The sequence below is a fragment of the Pelophylax lessonae genome (assembly GCF_965119305.1).
Source record: "Pelophylax lessonae genome assembly, chromosome: 13".
Lineage (NCBI taxonomy): Eukaryota > Metazoa > Chordata > Amphibia > Anura > Ranidae > Pelophylax > Pelophylax lessonae.
The window spans coordinates 15,341,665-15,367,140 of record NC_138780.1 but is presented as its reverse complement, the minus strand read 5'-3'; the positions used below and the strand labels follow the sequence as shown (position 1 = coordinate 15,367,140).

Sequence of the window (25,476 nt, the reverse complement as noted above, 5' to 3'; positions counted from 1 at the left end):
TCATGGGCAAGCAAAATCTTTTTTTGCATGCGATTGGTAGTATTCTTTGAAAACAAAAAGTTTCACTCCATTCACCAAGTCAAGTAAAAATTCCCTTGGAATGTGAACAGCCAATTTGCCCTAAAATCAACCCCAAAATGGCCAAAATTGAGGACAATGGAGGACCAATTTATGAAGGCCATGTCAAGTCAAGGGTATTCACGTCTCAATATTCACTTGGATCTGCTGCACATTGGCTGAAAACATTCCTGGAACGTAGGAACCTCAAGAAGGACAATGTACTTGGCCAACATCAAGAGAAGACACAGCCATTAGAAATGATGGATATGCAAATGGATTGCAACAGTGAGGACAATGGAGGACCCATTTATGAAGGCCATGTCAAGTCAAGGGTATTCACATCTCAATATTCACTTGGATCTGCTGCACATTAGCTGAAAACATTCCTGGAACGTAGAACCCTCAGGAACCTCAAGACGGACAATGTACTTGGCCAACATCAAGAGAAGACATGGCTATTAGAAATGGATATGTAAATGGTTCGCAACAGTGAGGACAATGGAGGACCCATTTATGAAGGCCATGTCAAGTCAAGGGTATTCACGTCTCAATATTCACTTGGATCTGCTGTACATTGGCTGACAACGTTCCTGGAACGTAGAACCCTCAACACGTACAATGTACTTGGCCAACATCAAGAGAAGACACGGCCATTAGAAATGGATATGCAAATGGTTTGCAACAATGTGGACAATGGAGGACCCATTTCTGAAGGCCATGTCAAGTCAAGGGTATTCACATCTCAATATTCACTTGGATCTGCTGCACATTGGCTGACAATGTTCCTGGAAGGTAGAACCCTCAGAACCTCAAGATGGACAATGTACTTGGCCAACATCAAGACAAGACACAGCCATTAGAAATTATGGATATGCAAATGGTTTGCACAGTGAGGACAATGGAGGACCCATTTATGAAGGCCATGTCAAGTCAAGGGAATTCACGTCTCAATATTCACTTGGATCTGCTGCACATTGGCTGAAAACATTCCTGGAACGTAGAACCCTCAGGAACCTCAAGACGGACAATGTACTTGGCCAACATCAAGAGGTGACACGGCCATTAGAAATGGATATGCAAATGGTTTGCAGGGAATGTTTAGCGAATGTGCCTCTGATCCAGCAAATATTTGCCATTTCCTAAAGGATGAAAAAGTGACCCAACAAAGAAAGCAGTCCATTCTATTGGAGGAGAGGGATAACCAGTGAACCTCTTTGGAACCAACTGACCGAGAGGGATCCTTCGTCCCTTCCAAAATTATCCCTTGGAGGACACTTTTTTAAATTTGAATGGTTTGGTCTCTATTTCAAGCAGTGCTGAATATGTATTTACCACTACAAAAAAAAAAAAAGGATGGATGAAGAAAACATTTTGGCCACAAGCTATAGTTTGCATAAATATATAGATAACATGCCAAAAATGCCTTTATGATAACAGTACACTTAAAGACAACAGATATTGCTGTTCGCTCCCCTTCAAGATGCCTTTTCCGGGCGCAGTGCGTCCATCGTGTTTTATTTGTGCGCATCTCTTTGGAATTCAGCTCAGTGTAACGGAACAAAATCTTAAAAGCCTTAATAAAAAGGCTTCACGTGGAACAATACAATGCAACATTGTCCGCTCTTTTGTTTCCCCTGTTCTCGACTGGGTCTCCCCCAGTTTGCAAGGCTGGCGGCCCATGTGATTGCGATAGAGAGTTTGAACTGACTGGGAGACGATCTATGGGGAAGTTTATGTATTTTCACCACCGAAGGTCAACTTGCATGTTGTGAAGGAAAGTGAACGAGTCTTCAACTGCCCAAGATCAGTTTGGTCATTGAGGTCCAAGACGGCTGGGGCACTGCGACTCCGGGAAGATGGTTGCTCTTGTGATCCTTCTCCGTAACAGCGAAGGTCTAGAGGCTTATCTTCACTGTCTACAGACTCCACGGTAGAGGACATGGAGGCCTGACTGTTCTGTATCAAGAAAATGATGCCACAGCTGTTGCCGTTCGGCAAGAGCAAATCCTGGCCTAGAGCTGTGTTGAGATGATGGAGGTCCACCTGGCTTAGAGGAGGGTTGCAGATGGGCGCGGTGTGCATCCAGGTCAAGTTCATGGCCGGCCACTCTGCCGAGACTTCCTTGCGGCACATATAGTCTGTATTAACTTGGGTTAAAGTGGGACATTCTGATGATTTACTCATAGTCTGACTGCTCGAAGAAGAAAACGTTGGTTTTAAAGGGCATTTTTTATGTCCTGTAGATACATTTGGGTGCTGCAAAAGAAAAATCAGATAAGTTTAACTAAAAAGGTGGTGGAAGAGATTAGTAATTTAAAGTTCAAGTACAGAGAAAATACTTCTAGGAGCTTTTCTACCTGCCCAATTTCTCTCTGCTGCAGTTAACTACAGGTCTTGTCCCTTTGCCCAGCCTGTGATTGGACAGTAAAGGAGGAAGCCCCAGACTCTTGCACTCCACTCTTGCACTCCACTCTTGCACTCCACTCTTGCACTCCACTCTTGCACTCCACTCTTGCACTCCACTCTTGCACTCCACTCTTGCACTCCACTCTTGCACTCCACTCTTGCACTCCACTCTTGCACTCCACTCTTGCACTCCACTCTTGCACTCCACTCTTGCACTCCACTCTTGCACTCCACTCTTGCACTCCACTCTTGCACTCCACTCTTGCACTCCACTCTTGCACTCCACTCTTGCACTCCACTCTTGCACTCCACTCTTGCACTCCACTCTTGCACTCCACTCTTGCACTCCACTCTTGCACTCCACTCTTGCACTCCACTCTTGCACTCCACTCTTGCACTCCACTCTTGCACTCCACTCTTGCACTCCACTCTTGCACTCCACTCTTGCACTCCACTCTTGCACTCCACTCTTGCACTCCACTCTTGCACTCCACTCTTGCACTCCACTCTTGCACTCCACTCTTGCACTCCACTCTTGCACTCCACTCTTGCACTCCACTCTTGCACTCCACTCTTGCACTCCACTCTTGCACTCCACTCTTGCACTCCACTCTTGCACTCCACTCTTGCACTCCACTCTTGCACTCCACTCTTGCACTCCACTCTTGCACTCCACTCTTGCACTCCACTCTTGCACTCCACTCTTGCACTCCACTCTTGCACTCCACTCTTGCACTCCACTCTTGCACTCCACTCTTGCACTCCACTCTTGCACTCCACTCTTGCACTCCACTCTTGCACTCCACTCTTGCACTCCACTCTTGCACTCCACTCTTGCACTCCACTCTTGCACTCCACTCTTGCACTCCACTCTTGCACTCCACTCTTGCACTCCACTCTTGCACTCCACTCTTGCACTCCACTCTTGCACATTTTTGTTCCGAGTACAGTTAAAGTCAGGGTTCCTCCACACCAAACTGGTCAGACCATGTCTTTATGGACCTGGCCACCATCTTAGGAGGTCAGCACTGCAGTACAATGGACTTTGTGCGGTTTCCCCTTCTCCCAAGCTAAGCACTTTAATATACATGGAACTGCAAGAGGCTGCGACCAAGACAAAATTTAAGGGAGTCTATAAGGCAAGTTGGCTAGTGTAGTGAAGGTTTAAACCCCTGCCAGGTTGGTGTACCATTGGGTAAATGTCCCTCGACTTTCTGTCCCACAGACTTAAATACAAAAGTTAGAAGTCTCCCAAAGTTAGACAGTTGTCCACAATGGAAGATTCTCTCCCCCCACCACCCCAAACCCACCTTGGGGGGGGGGGGTGCGCAGGCTTTTCTACTTCAAAGCTCCTTGTTTTGATTCACCTGCAGTTTAGCCAATTTAACCAGGCTTCAAATTTTGGGAAAAAGAAATTTTAGGACTTTAAAAAGAACCAAAGTTAGAAGAAGTCTTCCAAAGTTAGACAGTTGTCCACAATGGAAGATTCTCCACCCCCCCCCCCCCTCCCACCTTGGGGGACAGGCTTCTCTACTTTAAAACTCCTTGTTTTGATTTAGCCAATTCACCAGGCTTCGAATTTTGGAAAAAATACATTTTAGGACTTTAAGAACCCCCCCCTCCCTTTTTCTTCCTCAATGACAATGGCCACCAGTACAAATCTGGGAGTAAATATCCCCGATAAAAAAAATAAAAAAAAAATAAAAAACGCAAGAGGCTCAATCTTTTTGGTCTTCAAGATCTGCCTGTAGAGGTCCTTACCTTGGCCATTTTGTGCTGAGGTTCTTCCATGTCAAAGTCCGAGGACGAAGAAGAGGAAGAGGAGCTGCCGACTCCGGGGAACCAAATCTTCAGCATCATTTCCACTTGTAGTAAGGTGCTCAAGTAACGCTCACTGGAATATAAATGGGTTGAGGTGAGATAAAGTTGACAGAAGACGGCTATATAATATTATCAAGGTACAATTGGATAGAAATCCACTATATGGCTGAAGGTTTTTGGACACCTGACCACCACACACCTACAGGAGCTTGTTGGACATCCAATTCCAGAACCATAGCCATTACCACCATGGAGTGGTTTTGTGGCCATAACATCCTTTACTCTTCAGGGAAGACTTTAAGCGAGGGCGTCGGGGGAATTTGAGCTCATTTAGCCAAAAGGACATTTGTGAGGTCCAGGAAGAGAATATCTGGCTCACAAAAGGTCACCACAACTTATGTTAAGGGTGTTCAGTAAGATTGGTCTTCATACCGGACACGAGTTCCTCCCAAAGTGGTCAAACCATGTCTTCATGGAGCTGGCCACCATTTATGATGTTGGCTAAGACTTGGCTTAAATGAAAGGTTCCAATTCACCCCAAAAGGCATTGAGTAGGGTTCCTCCACACCATACTGGTCAAACCATGTCTTCATGGAGCTGGCCACCATTTATGATGGTGGCTGAGAAGACTTTGCTTAAATGCAAGGTTTCAATTCACCCCAAAGGCATTGAGTAGGGTTCCTCCACCCCATACTGGTCAAACCATGTCTTCATGGAGCTGGCCACCATTTATGATGGTGGATCAGAAGACTTTGCTTAAATGCAAGGTTTCAATTCAGCCCAAAGGCACCGAGTAGGGTTCCTCCACACCATATTGGTTAAACCATGTCTTTATAGATCTGGCTTTGTACACAGGGCATAATAATGGAAGAAAAAGGCCTTAACCAAAGGGTGTAAGTTCACAATGGTCTAAAACAGGGATCCTCAAACTACGGCCCTCCAGCTGTTACGGCACTACACATCCCATGAGGCATTGTAAAACTCTTGACATTTCCAGACATGACTAGGCATGATGGGAATTGTAGTTCCTGAACAACTGGAGGGCCATAGTTTGAAGACCCCTGGTCTAAAATGTCTTTGTATGATGTAGCATTAACCGTAGCCTTCACTGAAAACATTTGAACTCAAATCATTGGGGAGGAGCGTCCATATACTTGGCAATAGGTGTGATGGTCGGATGGTCACAAACATTCGTCCATTTACTATAAATATAGCTATCAGCAGATTTAGGTCTGATAAGCAGAAGAACAGACGGGTCATTAATGGGAGACCCAACGTGACAAGCATCTTAATAACTTACCCCATCTCCGGTTTCTGTAGAACGCCAACAATCCTCTGTATCCGATCCATAGCCACGCTCTGCTGGAAACTGCTCAGGCCTGCAATCAGAATAAAAAAACATTCATTATAGCGACTATAGCAATCTGCTACGCAAACCACAAACAAGGTGCTAAGGCATTACTGCCCTTATACTGTAGTTACAATTTATTTAACAGCCTCCCCCCTTTTTATCACTTTGGGCTCATTTAGATTAGCCACCGCGCCAAGAACTGCTAACCAAAAAAAAAAAAAAAAAAAAAAATAGCCCAGTTCACACATTGAGCGCGAACAGCTGCCAACAGATTGGCACCCTGTACAAACCAATGGGCAGCATCGTTAAACGGATTTGCATGCAACCGCTCATCCAAACTATTGCAGGCATTGAGACACTCTGACCCAACCTTGGATCTAGACAACGTACATCTAGGGCCAGCGGTTACAGCCAATCGTTAATTTCCAGTACACACACACACACACACACACACACACACACAAACCAGTTTATAGATGCCTTAACAGTTACACAGATCAATATAGCTACTGAATTTATTTATTTTTTCCAACCAAAAATATGTAGTAGAATACACGTTGGCCTAATTTTTTTTTTTTTTTTTTTTTTTTTAATTTGGAGAAAAAAAAAAAAATAAAAAAAAAAAAATAAAAACCAGTGTTTTTATATGCGTGAACACACAGAATTTTTTTTTTTGTGTGTGTTCACGCATATAAAAATACTGTGTGGTTTTGAGTTTATTTTTTCCCCCCTTTCTCCAAATTAAAAAAAAAAAAAAAAAAAAATAAAAAAAAAAAATTAGGCCAACTACACGTAGTCTACTAAATATTTTTGGTGAAAAATATAACATTTTTTAAAATTTATAAATATATATTTTCTCTTAAAATTCATATATAAATATACTTTATTAAAATATATTTTTTTATTAAAATATATATAAATATATATTTTTTTATTAAAATTCATATATAAATATACTTTATACATTTTAAGTATATTTATATATGAATTTTAATATTAAAATATATAAATATATATTTTCTTAAGAAAATGTATATTTTCTTTTATTAAAATTCATATATAAATATACTTTATAAATTTTAATAAGAAAATATATATTTATATATTTTAATAAAAGAAAATATATATTATATTAAAGTATATTTATATATGAATTTTAATAAAGTATATTTATATATGAATTTTAATATTAAAATATATAAATATATATTTTCTTAAGAAAATGTATATTTTCTTTTATTAAAATTCATATATAAATATACTTTAATATAATATATATTTTCTTTTATTAAAATATATAAATATATATTTTCTTATTAAAATTTATATATATATATTTTCTCTTATTAAAAATCATATACAAATATACTTTATTAAAATATATATTCTCTTTTATTTATATAAATATACACTCTTATTAAAATTCATATATAAATATACTTTATATATTTTAATAAAAGAAAATGTATATTTAAAGTATATTTATATATGTTTTTTTATAAAAGAAAATGTATATTTATATATGAATTTTAATAAGAAAATATATATTTATACATTAAGAAAATGTTTATATATTTTAATAAAAGAAAATTTATATTTTAATAAATATATATTTTCTTTTAATATATAAATATATATTTTTTTATTAAAATTTCTATATATTTTTTTAATCTTAATAAAATAAAAATATAATATATATTTTTATTGAAATGTTATACATACATATACACACTTATTTTTTTAGTATCTCATACACAGAAATATTAAAAAAACTGCTATTTTTATAAATAGAGAAGTGGGGCAGATAGGGAGGGGGCCACACCCGGGGTTGGCGGGAGGAGGAGGTGGAGGGATACAGACAGCGCACTGCCAGGCAACACATTTTTGCATTGAAATAGAAAAACGCAGCATCCGATAGGAACACTCGCTGACATGAATTCCTAAACTGCATGGAGAGAAAAGGAAAATCTCCTCTACGTCCCCGTCCAATGAGAAGCGAGCTCTCCTGATATCCTCGGGGAAATGATTCTTTAACAGCAGTGATGCAATTAATTAGCAGACAGTAATAATGTAATCTAAATGAAGACATGGAGAGGATTGCTAATTGGGTAATATGAGAGCGCCGAGGATCTGCAGGATGACTCACAAATCAACTCATTGCCATGAACATTATAAAAATCGCGTACAGAGGGAGGGGGAGGGGCACACGGGGACAGGCAGAGAGGTTATCCGAGGAGACGCCGATGTAAAGCAATCCAATTGCAATGCAAAGAAAGATGCATAAATAGGAGGAAAATGGCGTTGTAGATACACGTGGTATGTGCAAACACAGCGAGATGAACAAACATTCGTTCCCCAGGAGTCACATGATTGGACGGACAATTAACCTCGCAATGTCCAAACTGAATCCATTGGTGCTAAAATAGGAGGGGATCACAATACCCAAATTCCATTCCTCCGATATTCAATCCATTGATCAAATTCTTTACCGACTGAGTTATATCTACTTTAATTACAGATCACGCCGATCCTCTGAGCCGCCCCGGGCAACATTTTTGGTTTATTTTTAAGCTACAACTTTACGCTCCCAGCACGTTTGTTCTTAGTAATTGACTTTCTCCACCCCCCCCCCCCCGCTCTTTTCTGCCGGTGTACCAGTTTTACTTTGATCCGTCATCCCTTTCTAATGGAAGCCTTGCAAAGCACCCCTGTGCCAAGGTGGAAGGGGGAAGAGAGAAGAAGAAAAAAAAAATAAAATAAAAAAATAAAAAAAATCAATCGCAGCACAAATTAGGAGTGGCCTGTTCTACGGAACGAGATAATAATGACACGTACTGGTAACAGACAGGAGGGAAGAACGTACGCTATTTACATTTCCCACGCTCTGAAGGGAGACGCAACGTAAGGTGGGTGGGATGGCGAGGGAGAAAGTGAAAAGGTTAAAGGCGCGGCGGCGGCGTGACGGTACGTCATGCAACGGGAATGCAGAAAACTCAAAGAGGACACAAGACTCCGGCCAAGACTACACTGCCCGAGGCACATGTGCCTGACGTCTGTCTTAAAGAGGACCTGTCACGCTTGGAAGTGCCTTAGTCATACCTTAACCACTTATCTACCAGGCACTTTCACCCCCTTTTTGACCAGGACAATTTTTTTGCTGTCCTACTTTTGAATGACAAATGCGCGGTCATGTAGCACTGTACCCATGACATTATCATTTTTTGAGACAGATAGAATTTTTTTTGGTAGTAATTGCCAAAACAAAATAAGACATTGGCATTTTGCAAATAAGTAATTTTTCTTCATTGATCTGCTGGGCACGCGCCACCGACACGCTGCACTGCTGGGCGCGCTCCAACGACAATCGGTGTAAAATGTGTGCAGTCACAGGCTGGCCAGTTATCGGCTTTCCTTTCCTCGCACAGTGAGAGCGCTGAGGAAAAGAAATGCCAATAACCAGCATCTGCTTACATGGGATCAGCTGTGATTGGATATAGCTAATCACATGGTAAAGGGCCACTGTGACTGGCCCTCTACCTTGACCACAAAGAGCGCCATGGAGGCACGGGGTTCTGGGAGGACGTCAAGAGATTTGGGGGGGGCAGCAGGAAGAACATCCTCCCATCTCCCACTGGGGGGGGGCCCCAGCGGGAAGAACGTCCTCCCATCTCCCACTGGGGGGGGGCAGCAGGTAACTGATTAGTAATTCAATAAAAGGGATAAAGAATACTTGTTTTGGGGACATTGATCGCCCCTTCAGGGATTTTGGCGATGTCCGCTGTTGCTGTAGAGCCACTTTGAGACTGTTATAGTCTACAGGTTGTAACAGAGACGTTGCTACTTAGTGTGGCAAATGTCTGACAACCCCAAACATTATCACAAGAAGCCCTGAAGGAGTTCACATTCCCAAAACGTGTTGGGGATATCTTTATTAGACTACAAAATTACTTCACTTGAGACCCTCCACACTCAAACAAAACTACCAGCCTGAGGAACCAGTGCCCAGCCAAATAATCCCAGGAGCAAAGCCGGCCAGGGTCCTCATAAGGCTAACTATCCCAACAGTGAACCCCCAAGCTGTAACCCTACAGCCTGACAAATCCAGTAGAGTATGGACCATCAATGTGAATAAACAGGGTCATGGCACGCTAATGCACATTAGGCAAATAACCCGGTCAGGGTGGCTTCCTTGCAAAGGCCATGTAGTTTTGAGCAGTGAAAAACCCAGAGGAGCTGGAGGATGAAGGCAAGTATGGACTACACTGGAATTTACAGAGCTCAGTAGCTCAAGCTGCAATTTACATACCAAAAGCAGTGACCTCTCCCCCTCCCTTTGTCTCAGGTGTCAGAGAAAGCCTACAAGCAGGCAGCCTCTGCTAGGTTGTCTTTTTAGATAACCCATGGTGCTCTGGAATTTTTTTTATTTTTTTATTTAAAGTATTATACAATTACTTGACAGACAAAAACAAGTTAAAAAACAAAAAATAAAAAGCACACTCAGAACCATCAATGATTCTCTAAACACCTACCTCGGTCGTATCGGCCCCTTTTTAATCCATTCAGAAGTTCAGTCAGAGGTCTGATAAAGCCCTGGAGTTCCCGGCACTGAAAAGAGAAAAAATAAATAAATAAAATACCAATCAGCAGACAGACCATCTGTATATTTTTATTAGTTATCTAACCGGTTTACTCAAAAAATTTAATTTGGAGTATATTAGTAGACACAACATTCTATGGATCTACACTTTCCTCTCATGGCACGAAGTATAAAGACAACCGATAAGCGTTCCATGTCAAGTTATCAATCATTACCTTACAGTTGTGTAGTATGGGGGGGGGGGGCACTGAGTGATGCACTCTATGGGCAAATGTGTGTGTAAACCTCCCCCTTCCAAAACCACTAATTTCATGTGGTTTTCAACGATCGGTACTGTTAATGCTACAGCATACAAAGACTTGACAGTTGGGTGCCTCCAACCTCGTAAATAAGTTTGGTGAAGGCCATTTTCCATTCTTCTCTACGTTGACTGGGCCCCCTGTGTACAATTCCAGCTCCATAAAGACAGTTCGGTGTGGAGGAATTCAAGTGTCCTCCATAGAGCCCTGACCTCAACCCTACTGAACACATTTGAGATGAACCGGAAAAAAGAGGGTGAGCCAGGTCTTCCCATTCAAGATCGGTTTCCTAAAATGGTGGCCAGCTCCATAAAGACATGGTTTGACCAGTTAGTTATGGCGGAATTCAAGTGTCCTCCATAGAGCCCTCAACCATACTGAACACCTTTGAGATGAACCGAACAAAGAGGGTGAGCCAGGTCTTCCCATACAACAATCGGTTTCCTAAATGGTGGCCAGCTCCATAAAGACATGGTTTGACCAGTTATGGCGGAATTCAAGTGTCCTCCATAGAGCCCCGACCTCAACCCTACTGAACACCTTTGAGAGGAACTGGAACAAAAAGGGTAAGCCAGGTCTTCCCATACAAGATCGGTTTCCTAAATGGTGGCCCGGCTCCATAAATACCTGGTTTGACCAGTTATGGAGGAATTCAAGTGTCCTCCATAGAGCCCTCAACCCTACTGAACACCTTTGAGATGAACTGGAACAAAGAGGGTGAGCCAGGTCTTCCCATACAAGATCGGTTTCCTAAATGGTGGCCAGCTCCATAAAGACATGGTTTGACCAGTTAGTTATGGCGGAATTCAAGTGTCCTCTATAGAGCCCTGACCTCAACCCTACTGAACACATTTGGGATGAACCGGAACAGTGTGAGCCAGGTTTCATCCAAAATCAGTACCTGGTCTCAAATGGTGGCCATCCTCAAAGACATGGTTTTAACATTATGGTGTGGGGGAACTCAAGTGATCTACATAAAGCCCTGACCTCAACCGCTTTGAACATATATGGGATGAATTGGAACACCAATTGTGAGCCAGGGCCTTTCACCCAACACACCAGTGCCTGACCTCACAAAATGTTTGGCTAAATTGGCACACATTACAACACTCCAAAATCTTGTGGAAAGTCTTCTCAGAAGAGCAGGCATAGCACATTGGGTAGCCAACTCCCCATTCCAAAACCATAGACATTTTAAGTGATGTCCAAGAAGGCGTGTTGGCCAGGTGTCCAGACACCTGGTTATATAATATAGCTTGAATAGACTAGTGTAAAATCAGGTGGAAGGGCTATTAAGAAATCCAACACGTTTCTGGGATCAAAACTAACCCCTTCCTCAGGGCTAAAGAATAGGAAACATGTACGGCCCACTGGACCAGACTGAAGAAGGAGTCCACGGCCCACTGGACCAGACTGAAGAAGGAGTCCACGGCCCACTGGACCAGACTGAAGAAGGAGTCCACGGCCCACTGGACCAGACTGAAGAAGGAGTCCACGGCCCACTGGACCAGACTGAAGAAGGAGTCCACGGCCCACTGGACCAGACTGAAGGAGACTATGCACAATTATGTACTGATGTGACCTCACTCCCATGATGCTGTGACATCACCCTGTGTAACCTCCAACACTAGGGGAAGCCATCATTGATGTTCTATAAAAAGTAAACATTCAAGGTCTTTAAATCTGCATTAATCCCTGGTAATCCTGCCATGAGGTCCTTGTTCAGAAACTTCCTGTTACAGGGTGACAACGCTCTGTCCCAGTCTACCAACTGGGCTTCTGGTGCATGGGTTTCCAAGTGGCTGTTTAACCTCACAGGCATGGTCCACTGTTTTCACCATTAGGCAACTCGCCCTGCAGCCATTACAGAGTACCTATAGACAGAAGTGGCTACATGAGAAATGCAGCACCAAGCCGTAACCCTTTTTCTAATTTTCAAACTACAAGTCATCCTGTTTTGGTTGCAACTGTAAAAAGATTTCTGTATTAGGCCAGTCTCCTTATTGGCTGCTGCAGGTAGGTGACCGGTCCTCTTTAAAAGTATTAATATAAAACGACCTTTTAAAAAGCTGGCAGCTTTCTGTATGCGATTCCTCTGCTGCATAAACGGAAAATTTCAGAGGATCACGACGCAAGCACTAACTCCCTCACTGGGCCAGGGCGGCTGTATCAGCCAGCAGGATTAATGTAATGCCGAGAGGATAGAGCACAATCCAGCTGTACATGACAGCTTCATACTCGTGTCTGATACACAGGTCTGCGGCCGAGGCGGCATCAGCTCCTTAACTAATACTGCCCACACAGTGTCAACCGCATTACCACTGGAGACTCGCTCCCATTACTGAGAGCCAATTATACATAAGCTCCTGTGATGGGACCCATGACAGAATTTCATGCAAATTGAATGATGCACGTCCCCTTCCAGAGCTTTACTTATTTTGCCCTAAACTCAATTTCCCACTCAGAGGCCCCCCAAGATTGGTCACGTTACCCCGAGTGTGGATAACCATCTCCATTACCCTTTAAAGTAGGTGTAGACCATCAACTGAATGACCGTTTGATAAAACACTATCATACACAACCGTCTTTTCTTTTTTGCATCTCCTGCAGCCTCTTCCGATCTACATGCACTTCAGAAAAAGCCGAATGGCATTTCTTAGGGCGGAATTTCCGATGGTGACAACAGTGGACCATCCCTGGGTAAGGCTCCTTTCATATGGGCATAGCGGTCAACTCCACAGTGGAGCACTGTGAGCCCACGGTTAGCAGGTAATCAAGGAGGCCGCTTGAAGACTGAAATCATCGTGCCGCAACCAGTGCCAGGACAAGGTCATCCAGCACCCGAACATGACCATCGTTTTAATGCCATGCTGGAGAACAGCAGATCATGACAGACATTGGAGATTGGGTTGTTTGATGGCCAGTGCCAGCGGTTAGCAGGTGATCAAGGAGGCAGTTTGAAGACTTACGGAAGTGCCGCAACCATCCTATATGATGCGGTTGCACCGCAGCCTCGTTCACTTCTCTACCGCCTACGGACATGGAAGTCATGACCTAAACGTTGCCAATAGGGCTGCTCTGTGGCCAATACGAGTGGTTAGCAGGCAGTCAATGAGGCAGTTTGAAGGCTTCTGGTTCTGGAAGTGCCGCAACTATCCTATAGGATGCGGTTGCGCCGCAGCTGCGTTCACTTCTCTACCGCCTGCGGACATGTCATGACCTAAACGTTGTCGATTGGGCTGCTCTGTGGCAAATACCAGTGGTTAGCAGGCAGTCAAGGAGGCCATTTGAAGACTTCTGGAAGTGCTGCAACTATCCTACTGGATGCGGTTGCACCTCAGCCTTGTGCACTTGTCTACCGCCTACGGACATGGAAGTCATGACCTAAACTTTGTCGATTGGGCTGCTCTGTGGCCAAAACCAGTGGTTAGCAGGCAGTTTGAAGACTGAAATCACCATGCCACAACTATGCCCCATTGAAAGCAGTCGAACTGTGGCATCGTTCACTTCTAGATTGCCTGCCAAACAGGACATGCCCTTCGTTGTAAAGCGAAAACTGCGTATAGACCTGAATTACGTCAAGGCTGGCCAATGCTGGGTTTTGGCAGGCAGCAGAGATCTCAACCACCTAGATTTACCATGCCGACATGTCCATGTGAAAGGGGGCCTAAAACTTGTTGAAATGGCCACTTGTAGTCTCCGTTGGAAGCCCATGTGACAACGCACGTGCACAGTTGGGAAAACAGGGGCAGAGTGTTGTCACCCCATAACAGAAGTCCCAGACTAAGGAGGTCCTTTTGGCACGATTCCTAGGCCACTCCACTGGATTCCTGTGCAACTACCCCATAACAGAAGTCCAAGACTAAAGAGGTCCTTTTGGCACAATTCCTAGGCCACTCCATTGGATTCCTGTGCAACTACTCTGAAGCACAACTGGGAAAACAGAAGCAGATTGTTGTCACCCTATAACTGGAAGTGCCTGAAAAAGGACCTTAATGGAAGGATTGCTAGAGATTATTTTGACGATCGTTGCAGATTTAAAGTATTGGAAATCAGTTGGAATTACATTAAAAATGTTAAAGCTTCTATGGGAGTTTAGCAATTTAGTTAACATCTACTTTAAATAGGAGGGGGGGGGGGGGGGGGGATAGGAGTACAGGATATGGTGGTAAATCTCTCAGACACATTCCCCTTGGGATCACAAGAAAAAAAAAAAAGTCACCAGCACTTACCTTTTCAGCAAAGATGCGATCCCCATCCGATATTGGAAGGTTCTTCTCTTTTCTCTCCTTCCATCGGTTGGCAAGTGATATGGCATCCTGTAGACGCTGCCTTTTGAGTCCTTGATGGGCCTCACAATTTGATCCGTCTGGGAACACCAAGTCTTTTAGCTGCTTGTCTTTTAGCTGCTTGTCTTGCTTTCGACTAATCGGCGATACTCTACTCGCAAGTTTGCTCCTACTTGGATAGGATGACCATCCTTCGACCTCTCCCGAATACCTGCAATTCTTTCCCGTATGTTGATGCCAAAAGGACCTCCTGGCTTGGTACTCATTCTCTAGATGGATTAGGACTGGGTGGCTGGCACTGGTCAGCTGAGAGTTTGGGATCATTCGTACATCTTCAAAGTCCTTCTGGCCTTTGGTGGGCTTAGTCAAACCTTCAGAGAGGAAGACGTCAAAACCAACATAGATTGGATCCTCCTGGTTGGTCGAGGTGGTGGTGCTGACTGAAGAGAAAAGCGAGTCTGAGGAGGACAGAAAATCCGAGGACTCCGTGTCTTCCATGGGCGAGTCAGTGGCCTGTAGGCAGAAAACAAAAACCTTTTTAGCTAGGCACAACAATGACTGGTTGGCTGCCCCATGATTTTCATTTTAGAAGTCAACCAATGCCAACATACTTATCTTTGGAGTTAGGGCACAGTGAACAAAAGTATAGAAAACAATTCTGTCATGGTATGAATAATCTTCTGGCCAACTAAAGTCAAAATGAATAACTGAACAAATATTTCTTTACTTTCAAGTAGAGTGGGAGAGAAATTATCTGCATTCGAGTAGGCGAAAATGAACGGTCAAGGTTTTGTAAGCTGCAATGTTTTACATATTTGCTCTTTGGTTTAGATCAGCCATTATCAACCAAGGTTCCTCTGGAGCATGGTTCTCCAAACTATGGCCCTCCAGTCGTTTAGGAACTGTAATTCCCATCATGCCAAGTCAGTTTTACAATGCCTCATGAGACGTGTAGTTCTGCAACAGCTGGAGGGCCGTAGTTTGGAGATCCTTGCTATAGAGAGGATGCTAGAGGTTCCTTGAGCTGCCACTGGCTGACCTCCCGTCTGATGCCTACATGATCCCAGTTGCACCACGTGGCACATCTCAGCTGTCTGTAAGGGGGGCATTGTTCATGCCCAATCTAAGGAACAGTCAACCCAAGGACCACCCCCAACCTAAGGAGCATTCTTCCACCAACCCAAGGAACAGTCTAGCCAAGGACCACCCCCAACCCAAGGAACATTCTTCCACCAACCCAAGGAACAGTCTAGCCAAGGACCACCCCCAACCCAAGGAGCATTCTTCCACCAACCCAACCCAAGGAGCATTCTTCCACCAACCCAACCCAAGGAGCATTCTTCCACCAACCCAAGGAACAGTCTAGCCAAGGACCACCCCCAACCTAAGGAACATTCTTCCACCAACCTAAGGAACAGTCTAGCCAAGGACCACCCCCAATCTAAGGAACATTCTTCCAACCACCAACCTAAGGAACATTCTTCCAACTGACCACCAATATAAGGAACAGTCTACCCACAGACTACCAATGAGCTCATTTTAGGAGTACCTAAATCCTGAAAAGTTCCTCTAGAGTTAAAAAGTTTGAGAAAAGGTCGATTCAGATACACCGATCATTTGATGCAACTATAATTAATAATGATAAACTACATAGTCTTCAATCTTTGCAGTAACACTTGTTCCTAGGGCGGAAAGGTCAACGAAGCCTTAGACTGGCAAGTGAATGACGGCACTTTGCTAATCGCTTCTGATCAGTCGAGAACTGACAATATAGAACAATTAAATAACACTTCTAGATTGCATTTTCAAATAATCAATCCCGTATTTAACTCCTTTCGATTTCTATGGTGCTTTCCTGTGTGGACTCAAAAGCATGGCTACCATTACATATCCAATTATCCCGAGCCTCGGGGCCAACCCTGATTGCTGAAATGCAACACCTTCCAGGTAATCACTTCCACTGAACATAGTGTCCCGACATGTGCTGCAGATGGGAAATGATACATGATTACGGCACGGCTCAGCAATGTACGAAGAGTAAACACATCTGCATTATGTAACCCAGCAATCACATTACTCGAGAGGACGCCGTGAAAAATCTTTGCGGTTGGGAAGGGCTGGGAGCTGGAGTGTACAGAGGGAGGGGGGTGGCAGCCTGGAGAGGAGTGTGCACTTGGCCGAAGTTACCCTTTTGCTCCAATCAGCTGCTCAGAACACCTGACAAAGATTTTGCAACCGGCGCAGCTGGGACGGCACTGCCATGTGCCATGGGCGTCAGATACATTATCCAGCTGGAACACACACAGCCTGATCCAAGCCCGAAAAACTGCACATGGATTTGTACGAAAAACAAAAAAACACAACGAGCGACATCATGCAAAAAGTTTCCCAGGTTCCAGATATTAAATTTTTCGGAAAACAGGACTTTTTATAGAAAACCCCACATTTATATTTCTGTATATCGGACGTGGACTCTGTATTTAGCATTTGTTGGAAACCAATGGTAAAGTCTCTTCCCTGGAGACCCTGCCACTAACAGAACTTCTTGTTGTAAGCTGACAACACCAAGCCCAGGTGATAAGAGTTAGTAATAGCATTGACACTCCGCCAGGTTTGCTCTTTTGGTTGGCTGTAGGATTGCCTACTAAGTCTACCAGATGGGTAGCTCAAGGCCAAATAAAGGAGCTCCTAGACTTGGTTTTGGCTCTTCCTGTTCTAGGGTGACAACACTCTGCCGTCTCCAAACTGTACTCCTGGGTTGCCACATTGGCCCTAAATGGAAAGTGACCATTTCGGCACACATCCGAGCATGGCCCACTATGGTCGCCATCAGAAAACCTTAGAAATGCCAAGCAGCCATTGCACATGAAGACCAGAAGCTCCAGTGTCTGTACATCAGCTAAGCGCAGTATGAGGAGTTCCCACCATCCCTGAGCCAAGTTTCCAGGGCTGTACACCTGCTGTGCCCATTATGAGGGGTTCCCACCATCCCTGAGCCAAGTTTCCAGGTCTGTACACTAGCTGTGCCCATTATGAGGGGTTCTCATCATCCCTGTGCCAAGTTGCCAGGTCTGTACACCTGCTGTGCCCATTATAAGGGGTTCCCACCATCCCTGTGCCAAGTTCCCAGGTCTGTACAGCTGCTGTACCCATGAGGGGTTCCCACCATCCCTGTGTTGAGTTCCTGGGTCTGTACACCTACTGTGCCCATTATGAGGGGCTCCCACCATCCCTGTGCAGAGTTCCAGGGTCTGTACCCCTGTTGTGCCCATTATGAGGGGTTCCCACCATCCCTGTGCTCAGTTCCCAGGTCTGTACACCTGCTGTGCCCATTATGAGGGGTTCCCACCATCCCTGTGCTCAGTACCCAGGTCTGTACACCTGTGCCCATTATGAGTGGTTGCCACCATCCCTGTGCTGAGTTCCCAGGTCTGTACACCTGCTGTGCCCATTATGAGGGGTTGCCACCATCCCTGTACTGAGTCCCTGGGTCTGTACACCTGCTGTGCCCATTATGAGGAGTTCCACCATCCCTGTGCCAAGTTCCCAGGTCCTGTACACCTGCTGTGCCCATTATGACGGGGTTGCCACCATCCCTGTACACCTGCTGTGCCCATTATGAGGAGTTCCACCATCCCTGTGCCAAGTTCCCAGGTCCTGTACACCTGCTGTGCCCATTATGACGGGGTTGCCACCATCCCTGTACTGAGTCCCTGGGTCTGTACACCTGCTGTGCCCATTATGAGGAGTTCCACCATCCCTGTGCCAAGTTCCCAGGTCCTGTACACCTGCTGTGCCCATTATGACGGGGTTGCCACCATCCCTGTACACCTGCTGTGCCCATTATGAGGGGTTCCCACCATCCCTGTGCTGAGTTCCCGGGTCTCTACACCTGCTGTGCCCATTATGAGGGGTTCCCACCATCATGACATATCCAAGTCATCAGGGGCCGACTTCCCACCATGCTCCAGCTGCCACTAAAATTACTTTTCATTGATAAATCTGTAATGCAATGGAAACCACTACCAGGTCTATCAGACACGTGCGATGCGTCTCTTCCTAGCACCACCTACACCCAGCACAGTCACGGTTTTGAAATAGACCTTGTATTATTATTAGGCACCATGGGTCCAAGTCTATGCAATTGACGGATGCAGCCTTGAAGTCACTCAGCCGTCCTCGTGGCAACCACACCACAACCGCATCACAAAAGCCAGGGAACGGCGGGCTTATCATTAACCAGCAGCCAACAGCCAATCCCGTACAATCTTCCATTGTTAAGATTTCCTTTGATGGGAGTCCAAAGTGGTGGGTGACGTCATCGAAGAGCGGCGGGGTGTAGACTATTAACACAAAAACGGAGGGCTGATGCTCTTTATATAGAGAAGACGAAATGGGTCACCTGAACACACATTGATGAACGGTGAATCATCAATGTAGGAGCCCCTTAACCTCTTCCCGACCACACTATAGCTGGAAGGATGGCTACAGCGTGGTCGTCAAGGTTCTGAGAGGGCGTCCATGGACATTCCCCCTCCCCGTGTGCCGACTGGGCGGGCTCTGCAGGCGATGTGTCCTTTGGACACAGCTGATCACAAATCGGGGTAGAGGGCAGTCACAGCAGCCGTTTACCATGTGATCAGCTGTGTCCAATCACAAACTTGCCGATTATCGGCATTCCTTTCCCCATACGTTGCCACAGTGCGAATAAGAGGAGAGCCGGTAATCGGCAAGTGTGACGGGACATTTACACCGATGAGCAGAGGACGGGTCATCAGCGTCGCCCCCAACGGCGTTGCCTCATCAGCGCACATCAGTGAAGAGAAAAATAAAAAATACATATTTTCTATGTGAAACTAAGAACCCCCCCACTTCAAAAATTCACTCTTGGTTCACCAAAAAAAAAAAAAAAAACCAAACAAACCCCAAAGCGCACAAGAGACGGCACAGTACCATGCCCGCAGCACTGCATGAGGAAATGCAGGGGCTGCGGAGGGATCTCACTTACCTGTGAGGCGCCTTAAGACTTGTAAATGGCACCGCCTGACGCCAACACGTCACCGCGCATGCGCCGCCCATGCTCAGGAAAGCCCATACGCGTTTGGCTATTCCCAGGCATGTGGCGCATGCGCGGTGACATGTTGGCGCCGGGTGGTGCCATTTTTAAAAAGTCAGCCAGTGCCTGGAGTATAAGCCGAGGGGGGGGGGGGCTTTTTTAGCATAAAAAAACAATGCTGAAAAACTCGGCTTATACGGTATCTGACCATTTCTCTGAAATAAAACCATTTCCATCCGATCCATACAGTGTAGCAAGGAAAAAATTCCCCGTCCAAACCACATACTTTCACTTGCTAACCTCCCCCCCCCCCCCCCCCCCTATGGGCAGTCTTCTTAGAACATTCCTTAGTGCATTATAAGAAACTCTACTGATCCCCAGGATTTTCCTAATGCTTGTGGCTTCAACACCAAAAAATAATTTTCTATATGAAGAAAGTTTAACCAAAAATATATAGCAGAATAAAAAAAATTTGATTTTTATTTTTTTTTTTTTTTTATTGGGAATGTTCTATAGCAGAAAGTGAATTTTTTTTTTTTTTTTTACAGAATTGTCGCTCTTTGTTTATAGCACAAAAAATAAAAACCGCAGATCACTGCCATTACTAGTAAAAAAAAATGAAAATCCTTCCTAGTTTTGTGGACATGATGGCTTTTGCGCAAACCACCAATCAAAATACGCTTATTGGGATTTTTTTTTTTTTAAACCAAAAATATGTAGCAGAATACAAATTGGCCTAAAATTATGAAAAAAAAAATTGATTAATTTTTATTGGGAATTTCATATAGCAGAAAAGTAAAAAAAAAAAAATATATTGTTTTGCTTCACAGAATTGTCGCATTTTTTTGGCCTATAAAAAAAAATAATTTCAGATGGGTGCAGTGTTGCATGTCCACGTAACTGTCACTCAAAGTGCAATAGAGCTCAAATCTGAGAATTGGCCTGGGAAAGAACGGGGTGCAAATGCCCGATTAGGCAAGTTATTAGGCTGGCCATACACTATACAATCTGATTGTACAATCTCCTATAGACCCACCATCAAGTACGTGTGATCAGGGGGGGGGAGGGGAAAATACGACTTGTCCTGCGACTCTGCAGTCGCACAAGTGTGAAAGAGGGCCTGACGGTCACTTCCAATGCTGACTTTACTTACAATAATGACTACGTTTGGTGTTCCGGTGATCAGCCAACAGAGGGCACCATCCATCTAACCACTGCCAACCCTGCAGCTGAACCGTCACCCGCCACCGGGGGGGGGGGGGGGGGGCTGGGGGGGGCTTTCCTTTTCCTTAAACCTGAGCCAACATGCAGCAAAAAAGGAAAGTCAGGAGCCTGAGGGGCTTCCAACTCATTCCCAATGAGGGATTCAAAGCACTCAAGCCTTTCAAATAATGTGAAGGACAGAAAACTAGCATTCAAGAATTTTTTTTTTTCATTAAAAATATAATTCAAAATACAAATAAAAATTCTCTTTTGTAAATTTTTCATTGTGTTTCATTTACAATAAAAAAAAAAAAAAAAATATATAATATATATATATATATATATATATATAAATATATATATATATATATATATATATATATATATATATATATATATATATATATATATATATATATATATATATATATATATATTTACAAAATTCATAATGAAAATTATAATCATAATACAAGATCAAACTAAAAACTTTATGATCATATTGGTGATTATGAATTTTTTAAATTATACATTTTTTTTATAATCCTATTAAAAATTCATAATAAAAAAAAAAAAAAAATATATATAATATATATATATATATATATATATATATATATATATATATATATATATATATATATCTATCTATATATATATAAAAATCATAATTTTCTTTATAATCAATGTACAATGAAAAATATGCAATAAAAAATTCATAATGAAAAATCTATCTTAATACCACTACTAAAAAATATAATTATTATTATTAATAAATTGCACACCACACACAGAGCAGAACCTATGCAATAAAATAAAAAATGCATTAATTAAAAATATATAAGATAATAATAATAATAATAATAATAATAATAATAATCTTGTATATTATAAATGATTAACGCATTTTTTTTATTGCATAGGTTCTGTTTTTTGTTGTGTGTGGTGTGCAATTTTATTAATATTAAGATTATTATTAAAATTGCACACCACACAAAAAAAAAACAAAAAAAAAACAAAAGAACTTATGCAATAAAAAATGCGTTAATCATTAAAAATATATAAGCCAATATTATTATTAATAATAAAATAATAAAATTGCACACCACACAAAACAAACAGAACAGAACCTATGCAATAAAATAAAAAATGCATTAATCATTAAAAATATATAAGCTAATACTACTACTAATAAATATTATAAATGATTAACGCATTTTTTTATTGCATAGGTTCTGTTTTTTGTTGTGTGTGGTGTGCAATTTTATTAATATTAAGATTATTATTAAAATTGCACACCACACAAAAAAAAAAACAAAAAAAAACCTATGCAATAAAAAAAAAAAAAAAAATGCATAAGCTAATAATATAATATAATAATAAAATTGCACACCACACACACACAACAAAAAACCTATGCAATAAAAAAATGCGTTAATCATTAAAAATATATAAGCTAATAATAATAAAATTGCACACCACACACAAAACAGAAACAGAACAGAACCTATGCAATAAAATAAAAAATGGGTCATTAAAAATATAATAATAAATAATGCACACCACACAAAACAGAACGCAACCTATGCATTTCCTCAAATAAAAATGCTTACAAAATTTCTGTCCGGCTAGATTCACTCTTGTGCATCTGTATTTTAATTTTTTGCACCCCTACTGAACCTAATGCAGAAAAACACCAAAAAAGTGCCTGCACCACTTTCCCAGAAGCATGCATATGTGTGAATGGGCCCCATAGACAGTAATGGGATTCCTCTGGTTGCACAGGTGTGAACATGGACATATTGCTGCTACCAGTGGGTCGGTGGGTTAGTTGGTTTTGGGCTGTTAGGAACGGCGGAGAACCGGCGTCCTATAAGCAAGGTGACACCCACTCACTACTTGCAAGTACTGCCTCACCCCATGGCTGAGTTGATGAGCTGCTCCCTGATGCAGCCTTCAGTCACTCATACCGACCAATCAGAATTAAACTTCCATGACTGCCATAGACTAAGGTTTTGTTCCCACTTGCGTGTCTTACATTCTCATGCAGCTTTTTTTATTATTGCGTTCCCATTGAAGTCTAGGAGGCCAGAAACGAATCAAAAGAGAGACGCCTGCACCTTCCAAGTGGCACAGAAATGCACGGGATCGGTGTAAATAAGCCCCTATAGACATTGTTCTACATTAAAATGTGGACTTGATGTTCCTAATGGTTCGGGAGAGTGCGCTACCTGGTAAAAAGCTTTACGATTGGTCGATTATTGCCGTCCTATAGGCAAAACGACACTAGACTTGCGAGTACCGGCTCATCCCATCGCTGGGTGGTTGAGTCGATTGTCTGTCGGAATTCAACTTTCATGGATGGCTACAGAATAAAATACGATGGGTCGCACTTTGTACATCGCCCCACATGTACAATAAAATGCCATAAAAACAGCGGATGGGGTATGGTGACCCAGCAGATTAGAACACCACGAGTGATCATCAGTACACTCACCTCCCCCCGTCAGCCTGCCGCCACCGTCTGCCTGTCTGTCTGGAAGTCTTTGTTCTGCCTGTCTCTATTTCGGGTGGAGTCCCAGGCTGCAGCTCGTGCCACAGTCTCCTCCCAGCCACCCACTGCCTCTGAAACGCCGGCTCGGTCTCTTTGGACAACCCCAAAAAAATGATCGACCATCCCTTACCTTTGTGCTGAACGTACACCCATCTCCGCAAAGCACAGAGGTCTTTGGGGAAAGGGGGGGGCGGCTGGAATATTTAGGAGGAGGGGGTTTGATCTCGAGAGCTTGGGGTGGAGAAGACAATGTGTGGATGTCTAATATAGGACAGGGGTCTCAGTAAAACTGGAAGTCTCTGTAAGGGATGGTCTCACCTCTAATGGAGGTCTCAACAATCCTAGGGGGAAGACCTCTTATTCTGGAGGTCTCATCCCATAGCATGTCTCCTTTTGGGGGTCTCCTCATATAGGATCTGTCTAGGACAGGGGTTCTCAAACTACGGCTCTCCAGCTGTTGCAGAACTACACATCCCATAAGGCATTTTTGTGGCAAATCACAGACACGACTAGGCATGATGGGAATTTTAGTTCCTGAACAGCTGGAGGGCCATAGTTTGGAGACCTCGCGCTACGGGAGACCTCGCGCTACGGGAGACCTCATCTCAATCTTTTTTTTGTTTAACATTCATTTTTTTTATTAAAGATAATACAAAAACTATGAATAGTGCTTTCCAATGATATATTCATTTCAACACAAGTACTAAGTTTATAGGTGTCTTGATGTTCTCAGACAAGCCCCACCCCAATTGGGACCAAGACTGTGGGCATAGACTGGGCATCAAGGTGAATATAGAGTTGCACATACATGGAGCGAGAAACACGAAAACAGAGTAGAATACGAGTAAATAAGACAGAAAATGGCAAACCAGAGTAGAATACGAGTAAATAAGACAGAAAATGGCAAACCAGAGTAGAATACGAGTAAATAAGACAGAAAATGGCAAACCAGAGTAGACTACGAGTAAATAAGACAGAAAATGGCAAACCAGAGTAGACTACGAGTAAATAAGACAGAAAATGGCAAACCAGAGTAGACTACGAGTAAATAAGACAGAAAATGGCAAACCAGAGTAGACTACGAGTAAATAAGACAGAAAATGGCAAACCAGAGTAGACTACGAGTAAATAAGACAGAAAATGGCAAACCAGAGTAGACTACGAGTAAATAAGACAGAAAATGGCAAACCCAAGACTAACACTAGAGAAGACACTCCTTTAGGGATGAGGGAGACCTCGCACTAAGGGAGGGAGACCTCGCACTAAGGGAGGGAGACCTCGCACTAAGGGAGGGAGACCTCGCACTAAGGGAGGGAGACCTCGCACTAAGGGAGGGAGACCTCGCACTAAGGGAGGGAGACCTCGCACTAAGGGAGGGAGACCTCGCACTAAGGGAGGGAGACCTCGCACTAAGGGAGGGAGACCTCGCACTAAGGGAGGGAGACCTCGCACTAAGGGAGGGAGACCTCGCACTAAGGGAGGGAGACCTCGCACTAAGGGAGGGAGACCTCGCACTAAGGGAGGGAGACCTCGCACTATTCTTTTTTTGTTTAACATTCATTTTTTTATTAAAGGTAACAATACAAAAGCTGAATAGTGGTTTACAATGATATATTCATTTTAACACAGGAAAGTACTAAGTTTATAGGTGTCTTGAGGTTCTCAGACCAGCCCACCCCTATTGGGACCAAGACTGTGGGCATAGACTGGGCATCAAGGTAAATATAGAGTTGCACATACATGGAGCGAGAAGGAAAAACATGAAACAGAGTATAATACGAGTAAATAAGACAGAAAATGGCAAACCCAAGACTAACATTAGAGAAGACACTCTAAGGAT

The 25,476-nt window shown here is 43.2% G+C and overlaps 1 protein-coding gene across 1 annotated transcript; it reads right to left on the bottom strand.

Annotated features, from left to right (window-relative positions):
• Positions 1–1,762: 1,762 nt before the first annotated feature.
• On the bottom strand, positions 1,763–23,808 carry CIART (circadian associated repressor of transcription). Its single transcript, XM_082275256.1, has 6 exons — positions 23,767–23,808; positions 14,767–15,336; positions 10,168–10,243; positions 5,588–5,666; positions 4,228–4,360; positions 1,763–2,316 (listed from the first exon to the last, which is right to left on the bottom strand). The coding sequence occupies exons 2-6, from the start codon at positions 15,319–15,321 to the stop codon at positions 1,792–1,794; spliced, it is 1,368 nt and encodes a 455-aa protein (XP_082131382.1). The 5' UTR covers positions 15,322–15,336; positions 23,767–23,808; the 3' UTR covers positions 1,763–1,791.
• Between the last annotated feature and the right edge of the window lie 1,668 nt (positions 23,809–25,476).